The 16,696-nt window shown below is 37.8% G+C and overlaps 1 protein-coding gene across 5 annotated transcripts in view; it reads left to right on the forward strand.

Moving 5' to 3' along the window:
- The window catches only part of MSH3 (mutS homolog 3), a 182,999-nt gene that overhangs the window by 111,837 nt on the left and 54,466 nt on the right, over positions 1–16,696 (forward strand). For all 5 annotated transcript variants that reach the window (XM_022593737.3, XM_022593729.3, XM_022593721.3 and 2 more), the window contains exons 18-19: positions 3,881–3,988; positions 9,724–9,835. In XM_022593737.3, coding sequence (XP_022449445.2) covers positions 3,881–3,988; positions 9,724–9,835 — 220 coding nt within the window. The remainder of the gene's footprint in view (positions 1–3,880; positions 3,989–9,723; positions 9,836–16,696) is intronic.

Below are 16,696 nucleotides of genomic sequence, written 5' to 3' on the forward strand. Positions count from 1 at the left end.
GCCCCTTACCATCAGGCTGTAGAGCCCGCCCATGGTGAATCAATCCATGGGCATCAGTCTAAACAGAAATCTTTCTCTTTAAAAACTTGAACAGTATTCAGTGAAGTCTTCAGGGAGCTTTATTCCATTTAAATTAACCAATCTGACAAGTGGAAAAAAAGGAACAAAAAAGATAATATGTGAGTTTTTAAAAGGTAATAAATTGGTACCATCTCTTGTTGCCCAGCAAAGTTTTGAATTATAGCATCAGAAAGAGATTTTGTTACCAACCAGGGTTTTTGGCCTCCTTAATCAATAGAAATTGGTCAGAGGCCAGACAAGAAGTTCAGGCAAGGCTTTATTGGGGCCCCTGCTGCAGCAGGGGGGAATGAGAACAAGCAACAGGTTCCCTTGCTCGCTCAGGGGGGCCAAGCTCGTTCCTTATACGGGGTGAGGGTAGGGGTGTGGCCAGGGGTCAGGCCAGAGGGGTGGCTTAGGTGGCTTGCCCACCCCTTAGGTGATGTTGTGAGCTGGGGGCATGTGCAGCGCCCTGCTTTTGCTCCTGACCCCGTGCTTTTGCTTGGGGGTCTTCAAAAGTGACAGTTGGGTTTTTTGGTCTCTTTGTATCTTTTGTCCAGAATTTGCCCCAACTGGGCATGTGAGCAGTTAGTTTTAGTCCCATATAGTTCCTTTGTATTTTGTTGCTCGAGGAGAGGTTTGTCCAGGTGTATATCTTTGGAGAAGTGTGTGTGTGTGTGTGTGGGGGGGGGGGGGTATCATCTCAAATATTAAGTGATTAATTCTGGATGATGAGGTTACTGGAAATTTAATGTACTTTGCAGATACATGATATCAAAAGTTTCTATAATATACATATATTACTTTCAAAATGAGAAGAATATGTTAAATTTTTTGTCTTAAAAAAGAGTATTGGCTGAAATTTAGCTACAGCATTTGCAACTAGAGCCGCAACTTGAGAATAGCATTGATTGTTATGGCATACTGTTTACTGAGGTGCCAGATGGTGTGAATATAATGTCATTTCAGAAATGATTAACCTCATTGAACGTGACACCAGAGGATTGAATACCAGCTATACAAAGTGTTTTTGTCTCTTACTGAGATACTAACAGTTGTCCATTAGTCACATTACTTTTTATCAAAATATCGTAAGAAATCAAGGCTGTAAGAAAGTCTGTGAATAGAACCCTCTCTCAAAAAACTGTCTCTTCTTTTGTGTTCTAGAAGATGGGCTGTGGATATTGAATAATCTCAACTGCAAATTCTTTAAAAATTGAATTATAATACCTCTCACACAGTCATTTGATTATTTTAGAAATTCATTTGCAAATAAATATAAAATATCCTTTTTTATTAACTTCAGATATCATTGAACAACATTTGATAGTAAACATATGATGGTAAACTGTCATAACAGCTTTAGAACACAAGTGTCTTAATCTTCTTCCCATGGACCCAGCAATATCTTTTGACCAGAAATTAAATCACAGTGTTTAGGTGAAGTTGTTTGGTGGCCTAGTGATAAGGTTGCACGTTGTTATGACATAAACCCAGTCTATCAGATTGTTATCTGAACTGCCCATTTTTCAGCTTGTCATTTTTCTAAGTATGAATGATCTCTTTGAAATTTGGCGAAGTGTAGCAGATAGACAAAGACTGAGAAGTCAAACAAGGCTTCTTAAGAATTATGAAGCTATGATTGTGATGTTTAAGGTTTATGATAGTTTTAAAATTTTTTTCACATGCCTTATTTATATAATTGACATGAAAAAGAACATTGTCGTCCATATCAAAATAATTACCTTCTCTCTCCTGCCTTTTTTGTTGTTAAACTGAAATGGTACTGACTGAGAGTTATGTTACTCATTTCAATCCCGGAAGTTAGAAGATCATCAGGGACAGTTACCCTCAACCTAAGGCTGTTGGGTAGTGGCAAATTAGGGTTTTAGTAGCCTGGACAGGACTTGAGAAGAATGGAGTGAGAGTAGGAAAAAATTGGCTGCTTTTTTTTTTTTTAAGTGCCACAGGTACTTTGACACTCAGATCCAGAGAGGCAAGAGCAGAAACATCAAATGTGGCTGCTCTCTGGCAAACGAGAGTGCCAGGATAGGAAGACCAGATGGGTCAGTAATTAGAATTAGGGACAGAATCAGCCACAGTCCGAGGGATAGATGAGTGGTCAGATCTAAAATTGAAGCCAGACCAGAAATGACAAGGCCTGATCACTGGGCAACCACTCAGGGGTTTTACATCTGTGCATCACGTGGCATCTTCAAAACTGAGTTTTTTTTGTTTGTTTTTTGCGGTACGCGGGCCTCTCACTGCTGTGGCCTCTCCCGTTGTGGAGCAGAGGCTCCGGACGTGCAGGCTCAGCGGCCATGGCTTACGGGCCCAGCTGCTCTGCAGCATGTGGGATCTTCCCAGACCGGGGCACGAACCCGTGTCCCCTGCTTTGGCAGGTGGACTCTCAACCACTGCGCCACCAGGGAAGCCCAAGAGTCATTTTTAAGGTGACAACTTGGTGCTCCTGTCTGATGGCAGGGGCCAGTCTCCTTTGTGTTCGGGATTTTGCACAGACTCTTAATACTGTTAGTGGGATTCATGTTGTTTGTTTTGATTAACTTTAATTCAGGGAGAAATAGATAAATTGTATTCATTATGCTCCATCTACTCAAAGAAGTTTAAAATATACTGTAATGTAAAAATATATTTTTCAGTTCACAAATTTTTCAATTCACAAAGTTAATGCAGAAATAAAACGATATTTAACGTGTTCTTTCTAGTATCTGAAAAAGTCATTTACATAGAATAGATTAGTCTAATATTAATAAAAAATCAGAAACTACAGATTCTAAAAAATCAATACAGTATTATAGTAATAACTAATCACATAGTAGCTTAATCTGGATGTCATTTTCAAGCTAGGAAGCACTCTAAAAACCTTTGGATTTAAGAAGCAAACAGACTAAATCTCTAAGTTTCTGAAACCCACAGTACAATACAGAAATATTTTTTAGGAGAAGCATTCAGCATAACAGTCATCACTTTTGTGGGGATCTTCTTTAAAAGGGTATAAGGAACTCCTGTGACAAGAGATAATGGGATAATCTAAGCAAAAAACAAAAACAAAGAGAAGGAAACCCCCTGGATACATTCCTATATTTTTTCTTGAATAAGTCTTTCAGTAAAGTCTTTTAAGCTTTTAGATCACCAGCTACTTAACTGGCCAAAGATTTGAGTCAGTGGCAGACCTATCGAAAAACAAGCCTAAGGTTTAATTTCTATATGAATTATTAATAAGACAACTGATGGTTACTGAAAAAAAGTACCTTTCTTCTTGCTTGCCTTCAATGAAATTTATTACAGTGTCAACTCTATGGGCTAGATGTTAAATAAGTAAATCAGATGGATTTGGGCTCTACCATCGAGAAGTTTCCAGCCATTGTGAGAGAAAGATAATAAGACTGTTAATTCCTAGTGTGGATGATGCTGTGAAGGAGAAGCACAAAGGGAGGCTGACCCATTTGGCTAGTTCATGACATTATTTAAGCTAAATGAAAATGATCACTACATTAGTGTTCATTAGGTCTGAGTTGAAGTGTCATGGTCAGATGAAATGTGCAATAAGGTATTCATAGTAGACATCTTTTGTATAGAAGCTTTTAAATATATATATTTCTTTCCAAGTGAAAGAAAAAGAAGCCTCAATCAAGTTATTAAACAGAAAAGTAGTTCACTGTAATTTCCACCTTTCTTAACTGCTAGGTATGCCAGGTTATTTTGTTTATGCTCATCTTAGCTAACAAAGTGCTTACTTATTGTGCAGCTTTTACAGGTCTAAGAAATCAATTTGCTCACCTTTTTGTTGTTGTTTCTGTAGGAACTTCAGTGAACATTATCACTCCTTGTGTAAAGCAGTACATCACCTAGCAACTGTTGACTGCATTTTCTCCCTGGCCAAGGTCGCTAAGCAAGGAGATTACTGCAGGTGATGTGTTTTTTCATTTCTCCCCTTTTCCAGTGCTTTAGAACAGATAGAATTATTCAATTAATTTCAGTGTTTTTATTGTAAGGTATTAAAATTACTCAAATATGTTGAACTCTTGGGAAAGCTGAATGTCATACACATATAGCTTGATTTAAAATTAAGAAATTCCTTTCTTGCTGTACCATTGAGTGCAGTGAAGGCAGATATTCACTATAACTAGAGGGGAATGTTACATATTTCAATTTTTAGGTTTATGTGGGTGACATTTTCATAAAGGAGCAATCCTTTCATTTGTTAGCGTTCACTGGAACACTTTATGTTTAACTTTATAATTATAAAAGTCTCATTTAAATATCATCTAAATCAGATATGGGGGAGAGTTAAGGTATGATTCATTTTGAGGCAAATTGCACTCAGTTGCTCTTCCTGAAGTCCAAATCTCAAGCTTCAGCTAAATCTTTGACTCAGTGCTCTATCCTCTAGGCCCACTGGGGCACAAGGGTCCTGCTTTCCCAACCCACTGGGGTGGCAGTCCTGTTCCTGTAGATTTGCTTGGCAAAGGTTGGGCCCCTAGGGCTCCAGGCCACCTAGCTCCCACAGTGGCTCTGTGCCTGGGCCCTACCCATGAGGTAGGTCTCTTTGGTGGCCCCACTTCTGCTGGTGCTCTGTGCCTGAGCTCCCTCTGGCAGCTGCCCCAGACCGGAAATTTGCACTGGTGGCTCTCTGTGACTCCTGTGGGCATTGCCCTATTGGGGGCTCTCTGGGGTCTCTTTTATAAGAATACTAGCCCATTCTTGAGGGTTCTGCCCTTATGACCTAATCATCTCTTAGGCATAGTTTTGAATACCAGCCTGGTTTTTGACAACTGACTTTAAACAAGTTTCGTAACCTGTCTGATCCTCAGTTTCTGCATTGACAAAATAATACCTGCCTCTTAGAAATGTTGTGCAAATTAAATGTGATAAAGACATTATGAAACTTCTAAGCAGGACCAGGTAGATGATAAACATTTAATAAACAGCAATTGTTACTCACAGATGTTTATTCAAAAATCAGAAAGAATTAAGTATTGTAAAAGTTTTTTGTCTTTAATAAAAAATATCTGAGCCTAAGGGTTTTTAGTATGTTTCATACCTATAATAATTTATTTTTTAAAAATCATTTTTCATTTTCTATCAATTCGCAATCTTGTCTGTCTCTTTGAACATGGTAAGCATAGTTATCTTAAAGTCTGTGTCTGATGATTCGAATATCTGTAGTCCTTGTGGGCCTGTTTCTATTGTCTGTTGTTTCTGTTCATTTTCATTCATGTATCTCCTTGAATGCCTGGTTGTTTTGATTATCTTGTAGGCATTGTATTTGCAAAATCATTTGTAGAAATAATTTGATGTTGTATTTCTTCTGAAAGAGTCACATCTCAATACACTAATGTTCTGGCATCACTTAGTCCTTATCAGGGCTTGAGGTGATTCAGAGATTCAAAGGCTCAAATATTCAAAGGTTCAAAGATTCAGAATCTGCATTTCTCATTTCATATGCACTCTTATGCCTGATGTGCAGCCTTTGGTATCTCAATCCAGATTAAAGCTGTCCATAGTGCTCAGTGTCAGCCATTCCCTCAGTAATTGGCAAACAGTCTCCCTGACCCTCAGTTCTACCCCAGATCCTGCCCTGGTAATTCCTTGCTGTCCTGTTAGTTGTCAGGAGCCTTCAAGTAGCTGTTTTCTGTACTTTATCCAACCTCTTACTTGTCCTCAGTAGGATTGTTCCAAACCACCTCTTCTATCAGTAAGACAATTTCAGGAAATGTTGCACACTAAAATACTATTCTAATTGGATACTATATATTTTATATTAAGAAAAATCCACCTGAAAAATTTAAATGAAAAATCATGCCATAACCTTTAAGTAATATACTCAGTTTCTTTTTTAGCAGCCATAAAATTGAGTGTAAATAGCCATGAAATAGGAAACGTTTATCTAAAATACCTTTTAAACTAGTACTTAAGTATCTGAAGTTTATACTTTTTTCCTTAGATTTCCAACTTGTTTAAAGATTTCAGTGCGTCTGAGTTATTGCAGTTAAAATTGATTATTTGGCTTCATAATTACAGTCTCTTCTTTCTAAATGCTATTAGGACACTTTATTCACTAGAGTCTAAATCTTTATGCAGACGTTCTTATTCTAGGTCTTTCTATCCAATTCGTATTCTGGACATTATACTGTTTTATTAATATGGATTATGTTTTGTTTCTCTGGGGCATTTAAAGGAGAATGATGCAATTTTAAAAATATAAAATAAGTAAATTTGTTCAAGTTCAATGTTTCATTCTTTTCAGGCAGAATCCAGATTTTCTCAGTTCTTTCTCTTCAGTGCCACAAAATGCCCTCAACATGATTTTCATATCTTTCTTGCTGTAACTGTCCTGTCCTAGTATATCATCTCAGCTCTCTGAATAATCATTTGCTTCTTACTATACCAGGAAGTGTTTTGTCATTATGTAATTTTGATAGTAACAGAATAAGTCAGTGTAGATTTTAGAGCAGAAAAAGTCAAATTTTTATTTTAAAGTGAAAACCTTCCTGGGAAATCATATCAATGCCATGAATGTATGTTGATTTCACTTGTCAGAGCACTTAGAATTTTATTTTAAAACTGATATCGCTTACAGTTGGTTTCATCTTTTTTCTTTTACAGTAGATTCATAACCCATTTAGGTAAAAATTGTATTTTAAAATTATACCCTAAAATTCAAAAACTGTCCTTTTCTTGTAATTTTAAATGTCCTTTTCCAAAGGATGATTTCGAATTGTTTACTCAGAAGATACTTTAGTGACTTTCTTTGAGACATGTGAGTGTACATACTTGGGGTTTTGTTAGCCAGATATATTTAAGAAGAATTTAAGTATTTATTTAGGAAAGTAGTATTTCTTGGTGTTTTGAGTAAGTTCAGAAATGTGCTTATATGTGAAAGTTCTGAGTCTAAGCACTTGAGGAGGTCATTGATAGTATGTTAAGATGAAAAAGACCAGCAAGTGGCCAAGAAATTGATGAAAAGACGTTCAACCTTAGGAATCAGTGATTGCAAATTAAAGCAATGAGGTCACACTGTTAAAAATTAGAAAGTTTGATAATACCAACTTTAGATAAGGGTATGAAAAGTCACCTTTCATATCCTGCTGGTAGGAGGGTAAATTGATACAGGTATCTCATCTGTTAACAAATATGCATACCCTATGATTTGGAAATTCTGCTTCAGGAATTTCCTCTGGCTTAGAGAAACACTTGGAAATATGCACATGTACACGTATATATGGGTGTTCACTGGAGCATTGTTTATAACAGTGAAAATCTAGGCAGTCTAAATGTTCAACAGTGGAGAACAGCTAACTTATTATTCAGCACCTTCCAAAGAATGCTGAAGTTCTGACAAGAAATGATCTGTAATCTTCTGTATTCCATGCCGTCAGGGTTCACTGGACCTAATTTCAGCTTAGAGTTCTTTAAAGGTCTTCCAAAGAACAAAGAGACAATTTACCTTTTTTTTTTTTTTTAAAGGAGAATAAAATTTATTCTGTCTTGCGTTTACCACATGGGTCCATTGGACCCTTTTATAAATCAAAGATGCATTTTGGGATCTTTAATGATTTTTATCTTGCTTATGTCTGGAATGCTTTACTATTTCATCATCCTAGGAATGATTTCATCACTGTTTATCAATTTTTCCCAGTATGCTGTAAAAGTCTAAAATAAGAAGGAAGCTGGAGAATGATGATGCAAAATTAAGATAGAAATCACTGTCACATCATTCTTCATTTTTCTCATTGTATTTTCCGAAGAGTTACATCATCTTTCAAGAAGGTATATAAGAAGACTGGAGATGCCACTCTTGTAGTTTGCTTCTAACTTTGAGTGAACACAGTTGAGAACTCAGAATTTTTCATTTCTCACCCATAATAGCAAAGAAAAAAAAACTGATGGGAGACATTTCATTGTTACTGGGTTATTCACAAGATGAATGTGAAGGGAAAGATAGCAGTGCTCTAGATACTAATGATGGTGGTGAAATTTCTGGTGTAAACAAAATCTCAGATTATGAGTGTGTGGATAATAATATCCTAGGTGCACTGTCTCCAACTCAAGAATTAGTGTGTGACTAATTTATTTGTGAGGGCAAAATGAAATGTAGTGTTCTTATCCAGTTTGTTATTCCAAAGGAAACACACAGCATGCAATACTTAGTGACAAGAAACGGGACCATCCTGTTTTGCTAAAAGGACGTCTGGGAGTATTCTTTTATGATATTTGTGCGCTAAAATTTACTTGATGCTGTTTGCTGGTGGATAGGTGCTGAAGGCAGGAGATTGAAAGAAAATCGATGATATAAAATAAAAATACTCATTTGATTGATTATTCTAATTGTATTTATAAACGTAAGTGCAAAAATGTTTTGCAGTTATGGAACAAAGAAGATGGCTTGTCTTCTCTTTTACAAAATTATGAGCTTTAAAGGATTTCAAAAAATTCTTCAAACATTGCATTTTTGTTGCAAGTGATAAAAGAATCAGAAATAATGATAAGCTAAAACCTATTAGAAATGTATTGAAATCTAGAATTAGTATTTATAAATGAATATGGTCCAGGTGCATGCATGACAGCTTATGAACAGTTATTTACATTCACAGTGTGTTGCCCATTCCAGGTATATATGCCTTCAAAACCAGGAAAATATAGAATAAAAATTTGAGATTTGCTGTATTTGAATTCTTACTAAAATTTGTCATGATTTTTTTCACTATTCTTTTATTTGCAGTTCTACAAATTACTTGTAAAATGACTTAGAAATATTTAAAAAAGAAATGAAAGAGTCCATTGGACCCATATGGTAAATGGTGAAATCTGCCTTTTATATGTATTGAGGAATATTAAGGGGGAAAAAAAGTAGTTGTGGAATGATATCTTACAGTATGATTCTTTTTTTTTTTTTTAAGAAGAAATCACAAAGCAATACAATGAGTGTATATAAATTTAAATGCAGAGAAGAAGGTTGGAAAGAGTAGACTCCAAACTGCTCTCAGTGGTAACCTCTGGGGAGGAGACTGAGAGAAGGACAGTGCTCACAAGAGCTTGGATAGATAAAGCTATAGATAAAAAGAGAAAGATAAAACCTTAAAAAATAAAACCAGCAAAGCAAACAAACATTTTTTTATATCAAAAAAAGTGAAAGATACTAAAGACCATATAAAGATGTTTTAATTAAACAGAATATGAAAATTTTAGGTCCTTCTGTTCCCAAGTCCAACACACAATTTTTATTAATGTAATAATTAAATCTAGAAATAATTTTGCCTGATTTTCTTTATTTTGCTTATTACTAAAAATGATTTAAGTAGCAATAATCTGAACTGTAAATTTTATTAATGAAAATATTTTAGAGAATAGTAGAAAAATAAAAAGGATCTTATAAAGGTAGTTACAGAGCATTCATAAGACTCTGCTAAAGTTTGTGCCTCAGAGCACTATAATTATAGTAATTGTCTTTCCAATTCTGATTCCACAGTTGAAATTTAACTTTTATACTCAAAGACTTATTCTGAACATATGTTCTTAAAGTCCATGTTTAAGGTTTTGTTGTGTGTCTGACAGACTGGGCACAAAAATTTTCATGCTCTTAGAGATTTTTTTAAAGCCTGTTTCGTTGCCTTGTAAATTGAAACATGCTTCTTTTCGCAGACCAACTCTACAAGAAGAAAGGAAAATCATAATAAAAAATGGCCGGCACCCTGTGATTGACGTGCTGCTGGGAGAACAGGACCAGTATGTTCCCAATAGTACAAATTTGTTGGTAAGTACCATATCATCGCCAAAAATAAGTGAAAGATGGTAACACTAATCTCAAACTTTTAAATACCAAATAATGTTTTAAAAATTTACACAAGTTTTACCTTAGGCTTTAAATCAACTAATCCTTGGCTGTAGTTTTATATTCACCACCAACTATGGAATCAGTGCTATTTCCAATGAAAGACTATCTATAGAGGGAACAATTTAGCAACTAGAGGATTAGCCTTAATTAGTTATCCTTGGTAATCCAGGGAAAATATTTTATATGAATAAATGCTCGCAGATGCTAATGGGGTAGAATCATACCATGGTTTTGCAGATTCCTGTTGGTGTATAGTATAGGCTTTGTCTTGTGCTCTACTGTTTTCAAACATTCTGTTAAAGAATCACAGATGCTTCAGCTGATTTCAGTGATAAGAATTTTTGTTATATGGGCTAGAGTTCTCTTATACTACATTAATGATTTAAAATACTTATTCATTTAACACATACTTACTGAGTTCCTATTTAGCCCCAGGTAGTGAAGCAGAGTATTAGGACAGAGAGTGGGAAGCAAGACAGAAATATCCCTGCCCTTAGAGAGCTGGTGGTCTAGCAGAGAAGATAGTTTATTACAATACAGCTTGGTCAGGCTAGGGTACAGGAGACCAGGTGTCATGGAGCACGTAGCAGGTTGACCTAACCCAATGTAGGGGGAGCATTTGCGAAGTTTCCCAGGGATGAAATATTGACTGAAGAGAGTGAGTCACTGCAGGCCAGGGAAATGGAGAGGAGTATTCCAGGTCAGAAACCAGCATGGTAGAGTCTGGGAGTGAGACAGGGTGGGTTCAGGGAACTGAAAGATGTTGAGGAAGGTTGGGACATAGAGTGTAAAGAAAAAAGTGTCAGAAATAAGGAAGAGGCCAATTTGTTTAAAGCCATGTTAAGGAATTTAGATTTTTTTTTCCCTAAAGGATTGAGAATACTAGCAAGAGAATGATTAAAGCTGGGGAAAAAAGTGAACTCTGTGTGTGTGTGTGTTAGTGTGTTACATAGAATTACATTGTCAAAGATAAACAGAGCTGTATACTACCACACACTAATTAAAGTGGCAAGGGTGGTTTTATTCAGTAATATTATTGCATAGGGAAAAGAGTCCAGCTTGAACTGAATTCAACTTCAGTTTGTACAGAGGTGACTGGGTGTCTTAAAGGGAGAATGAAGGAGTAGGGAGGAGTGGTGGGCGTAGGCAGGTTCAAGGAAGTGGGAGCAGAAAAATTGAGAAAGGGGTTTGGTTAGTGTGAGACCCTTCTGGGTTTATTAACTGGCAACTGTTGCTAATACCCTCCCACAGGGACTGAGAAGGACAGTGAGAGTTATCTCCACGAATGTGTGCATTTCAATGAATGGTTGCATTTCAATGTTTGCATTTCACGCAGTTCTAGGTGGTAGAAGATTTACCTCTTAGAGGGGCAGAGAAAGGATTTATAATTGCAAGCTTTCTGAAGTAACTGCTCTAAGAGAAGGTTCGGGGTCTATCTGCCTATCACCACGTTTTGGCTGGAACAAGTATAAATTCTCTCTTGGCAGTGTTGTGCTTTTGTAGGCAGGCACTTTAAGGGGGACTGGGGTCATCCCAAGAATGCAGCCTTGAGCAGTTAGAAGCTCTGCTGGCTTTTGTTCTGGTCTCTTAGTGGGGAGGGTAAATGAAGTCATTTGTGCTGAGAGGGTTGCAGTTGTTATAGGCCAAGGTTGGGGCCTAGTCAAGAAGAGGGCTCAGAAGAGCCTGACTAGAATTTAGTCAAGGAGGGAGTCTTTGTCAACACAGAGGAAAATTATCTGGTGATGAGATGAAAGATTAATATGTAGGGAATAGTTAAGTGAGAGAGATTGTATCAGAGAATGAGATGCGTGACTTCAAGATTTCAGAGGTAGTGTTCTGGGTGAGGGCAAGATCCTAGGTATGGCCATGGAAGGTGAGTAGCGGAAGTGGAGAAGGTCTTCGGAGATGAGGAGATCAGGGAACAGCATTTGAGAAAAAGGCAACCATATGCACATTGAAATCATCTAAAACAACAGGATTTGTAGTGGAAGGTGAAGGTGGTCCAGGTGTCAGAGATTGTGAGGGATGGAGACTGGTGACCTGGAGGTAGATGTAGATGCCTGTGGTGAAGACAAGTAGAGATGGTAAAGCCCTGAGGAAGCAGATATGGGAGAACGTTTGAACCCTGAGATACATGTGACAGGATGTGGCAAAAAACTCATCCTTGAAATGAGAGGACTGCAGGGGAATAACAGCCAGCTCTCAGTCTAAGTCAACGTATGAAGGAAATGTTAAGCAAGGAAGTTAGAAACATAGAAGTATTGGGGAATTTTTCAGAGGATAGTGAGAAAATTGAAATGTAGGGGAGCAGTTGGAAATTAGGTCAGAGAAAGGAAGCCCAGGAGAGCAAGGGAGTTGGGAATATCACAGAGTATTCCATCTCGGGCTGTGAGCAAGGGTGACAGAGATGTGAGCCTGGTGAATTTGGTTGACCACAAGGGTGGTGAGTAAAAGGAATTGCTTTGAATTACATCAAGTTTAACGATACATTCTGATATTGCCGACTAAAAAAATGCATGCACAGTGTGAGAGCTGTGAGTTGAGTTTTATGTGGGACAAAATGAGGAGTTTAGCCTGGGAGACAGCATTTCAGATAGCTCTGAGAAACTGCTCCAAAGAGGTAGGGGGAATGTCAGTGTTACATATGACTTTAGTGAAGGGGGTGCGTGCAGTCAAGTGCACGTTTTCGCGGAGGCTTGCTGCTAGTCACGAGGAGCAGATGTCACCATTAATGATTTTAGTGCTTTTCTAGATATGAGGAGATGCAAGAATTGGGCTCAAAATGTCCTCCTGAAAACATCTAACTATCTGAAGGCCTGTTCTGCCAGTTTTTCCCAGAGCACAGAGTGCCTTATTCCTGATCTCCACCCTGAAATCCTTCCAGGGTGTGTTGAAGGTCAGTGGTTGCAGCGGTTTGTGACTTAGTCCTTGTAGAGGCAGATGGCAAGTGGCAGTTTTTCGTTGGCAGTATCATCCAAAGACTTGTAGGAGTACATAACCAGATCCCCAGTGTCTGTAAACATGTTTATTCTCATTAGGGAATTTGTAAGTTACTTAATTTATCAAACCAACTTAATAAGTACTTGGAAGTACTTATTACAGGGAGTCTCTGTGAACATAAGAATTTCTTTTTCAGTTTCCATAATACCAGTAGGGTGTAACTTTTCTTGAGAAAGTAATAGAGTTGTACCATATAGTACCTTGGTTTACTTATAGATCACTTGAAACATCATTTCCTGTTGTTATTCCTATCCCCCAAAACACCAATCAAGTATGTTATTCTTGACATTGAATTTGTTTTTTCCTTTTTTATTCTTTTTTCCCCTGTCTTTTAAGTAATGTATTACACTATTTAAAAAAGCAAGATTTGAGAAACTAAATTAGCCTAATTACAGGAATGTTTCAAAGAAACGTTGAACTCTTACTTTTAAAATTTTACAAAATAAGTGGAGTGATTTATTCCAGCAAGCACCTCAGAATATTCCAGAATATTCATTTCTTTTACATATGCTTTTTCTAACTTGAGTAGGAGTTGATATAGAACTGTTGCTATGGTGAAGTGCATTCTTTTTTGCAGGGTATAAATTTCTATATAGGGATACTGTTGAAAAAGAACTTACTATGTAAAACTCAATTTTAAATATTTTATAGGTGTTAATTATAAAATACACTCTGAAAATAATTTCCTGAAAGTCAAGTGGCATCGTTGCTTTTGATAGTCATGTAATTTTAAGAAATGGTCTTTTGCACATGTAATTATACTTTTCTGGATTCTGTATTATATGAACTCATTGTAATGCTTCTAAACAAGCCAACTTACTGCCCGCTTTTCCTCAACCGGTTTTAAGAATACTCATTTTTTTTCACATCTCACAATCTTGCATTGATTTATGAATTTTTTACTAGCATTGTTTTATGAATATTTTATTCTTACAGATTTTGACACAGTTACTTTGTGTCAATATTATGCTTGATTTCGGGCTTACAAAGAAGAGACACAATACCTCTCTAATTTGGTGGGAGATAGATCCAATTAAATTAACACTGATGGAGTACTTATAAAGGCTATGAGAGAACTAACGGATTATCCAGTAGAAAAATTGGCAACAGGCTTCAACAGGCATTTCAAAGTAGAGGATATCCGAATGGTCAATAAACAAACTAACATTTTTTTTTTAACCTGCTACATTGGGTTTTCTGGCAGGAATGTAACAAAGAATCAAATAGAAAGGAACTGTGACTTTGAGGTGCTTGTGGGACATTTGGTGGAGATCCCAATGTGAAGGTGGATATAAAAGCCAGGTGAGAGGGCTGAGCTGGAGTTAGGGATTTAAGAATCATCACGATGCATGTACAGGGAGTTTAGATTCTGGGTCTGTCACTCAGAGAGATTGTATAAAAATGTAAAGAAGGCTGAGGAAAAAGCCCTCTCAGGCATGACATAGAAGAGTCATTTCACTGAAAGTGGGTTTAGCTGAAGAGAATTTTTCAAGTATCTTTTAAATATATCCCTACCTAATTTTTAGCATTCAGTTATTGTTTCATCTGAACATCAAAAAAAATAGAAATACAAAAAATTAAAAAAAACAAGGTGCTATTGTATATTCCTTTTTATCCTTTAAGACCTGGCTCTGCCTCCTCTTCTAGGAAACCTTGTTTGACTTCTGCAAGCATAATTGAAAGGAATACGCTTTTAAACCCTCCCTTTTTGGTTCCCATCCCTGACTCATTACATAATCTGAGTATTTGTAGACTTAGCAGCCACTGAATCTGCCCACCTCCAGTTTATTCTCCACTCTGCAGCCACAGGGCTTTTCCTAACCTGTCATATCACTCCCTTATTTGAATTAATGCTTAAAATTCCAGTCGTATAGTTCCCAACGTACTGCGCCACTAAGGGACTTGGCAGATGGTCTTCCCTCTGCCTAGAATGTCATCTTCCCCCACACCGTCCGCACCCACCTCCCACACACCCACCTCCCACCCCACATGCCCTCCAGCTCCTGCTTTTCTTTAAGTCTGGTCCTGGTGTCACATCCCGCACTAAAGCTTCCCTACCAAAGCTGGGATGGGTACCCCTGTCACATACCCACAACACTCTGTATTTCTCGCCAGTTTAGTCTTTATGCCACTAAATTGTAATTGCCTTTTTTTGGTTTGTGGTTCCCAGTGGATTATAAGCTTGAAGAGAACAGGGACTTTGCTTCTCTGCTTTAGTTATAATCCTGCTGTCAGTCACGGCTCTCTGGCACCTAGCAGGCATCTAATCAGATTTGTTAAATAAGGATTAACTTGAAGTCTTGAGCAGTCTCCAAGTCTTACTCCAAATCTGTGCTTTTTTCTTCTTCACAAAATGTTATTTTTCAGGATGTTATATGGGAAGTTCACAACTTCCACAGTAATTATACTGTAGAACTAGAAAGGGACATTAGGGATCATTTAGTGTAACCACCTCTTCATACTTGTGAGTAAACCAAGGCCCAGAAAGGGGAGTTGACTGCCAGGGGTTAAGTTGAATAGTCTTGAACTATTTCCCAAAACATGAAAGTATGCTAAGGCAAGCCAGTGCTTTCCAACCTTTTTCACTTCACAGCACACCAACAAAATGATGCTAGTGCTGGTACACTGGCATAAAAGGAGAAGGAAAAGGTTGCTCGGAGAAAAAGGAGGTTGTCCTGGGAGCTCTGACTGCCCCAGCTCCACCTGCCACGTTGAGGGTCAGCATCTTGGAACACCTGTAACCTGTGAAGCAGACCAAGACAGTTTGCCAAGACATACTGTTACCAACCAGGGTTCTTAGCCTCCTTAATCAATAGAAATTGATAAGAGGCCAAACAAGAAATTCAGGCAAGGCTTTACTGGGGCCCCTGCCTCAGCAAGGAGGAGCGAGAACAAGCAACAGGTTCTCTGGCTCACTCAGGGAGGCCAAGCTGGTTCCTTATATGGGGTGAGGGTAGGGGTGTGTCCTACCACTCTCCAGGGATGGGCTGGAGAGTGGCTTAGGGGGTTCGCCCACCCCTTTGGTGGTGCTGTATGCAGGGGGCATGCTCTGTACCCTGCTTTTGCTCCTGGCTCTTCAGAAGTGGCAGTTCGGTTTTTGGTCTCTTTGTATGTTGTTATCCAAAATTTTGGTCTCTTTGTATGTTGTTATCCAAAATTTACCCCAACTGCGCATTCATGCAGTTGTTTTTAGTCTCATATAGTTTCTTTGTATTTTGTTTCTCAAGGAGACGTTTGTCCAGGTGCAAGCACTGCAGCAAAGGGTCCCAGGTCCCAGCCTGTCTCAGTACTGCTTGGGAAATGCCACCATAACCCACAGCAGCCTCAGGATTGTTTACTTTTTAAACCAAATGACTTCGTAATGGATGGATTTTTTTTATAGCAATCCAAGGCGGAGTTTTTTGTTTGTTTGTGGTTTTTGTTTTTGTTTTTTTTAATATAAATAATATAAATTTACCTTTTTGGGAGGGAGAAAGGGAAAAGTGTGGTTGGTGGCTTCTAAATTTGTAAGAGGGAGGAAAATGAGTCAAATACGCACAGCAGGAAATTCCCAGGAAGTGCTCGAACCCTGTGGATCTCTGTAACCCAAGGGAAATCCACAGCCCAAGTATTCTAGAGTGGGGCAGGATGGACACTAGAATCCTGGTCACAGTTTCTTACCCTGAGATCAAGAAGGTGCCTTAGAACCTACTACCATGTGGGCACATAGTAGGAGCTCACATATTTGTTACAAGAATGATACTTGAAACTAGTCAAGTTGAGGTAGTGTGGGAGGAGAGC

Source organism: Delphinapterus leucas, chromosome 3, assembly GCF_059928025.1.
Source record: "Delphinapterus leucas isolate spDelLeu-1000000601 "Yukka" chromosome 3, BTC_Dleu_Yukka2, whole genome shotgun sequence".
Lineage (NCBI taxonomy): Eukaryota > Metazoa > Chordata > Mammalia > Artiodactyla > Monodontidae > Delphinapterus > Delphinapterus leucas.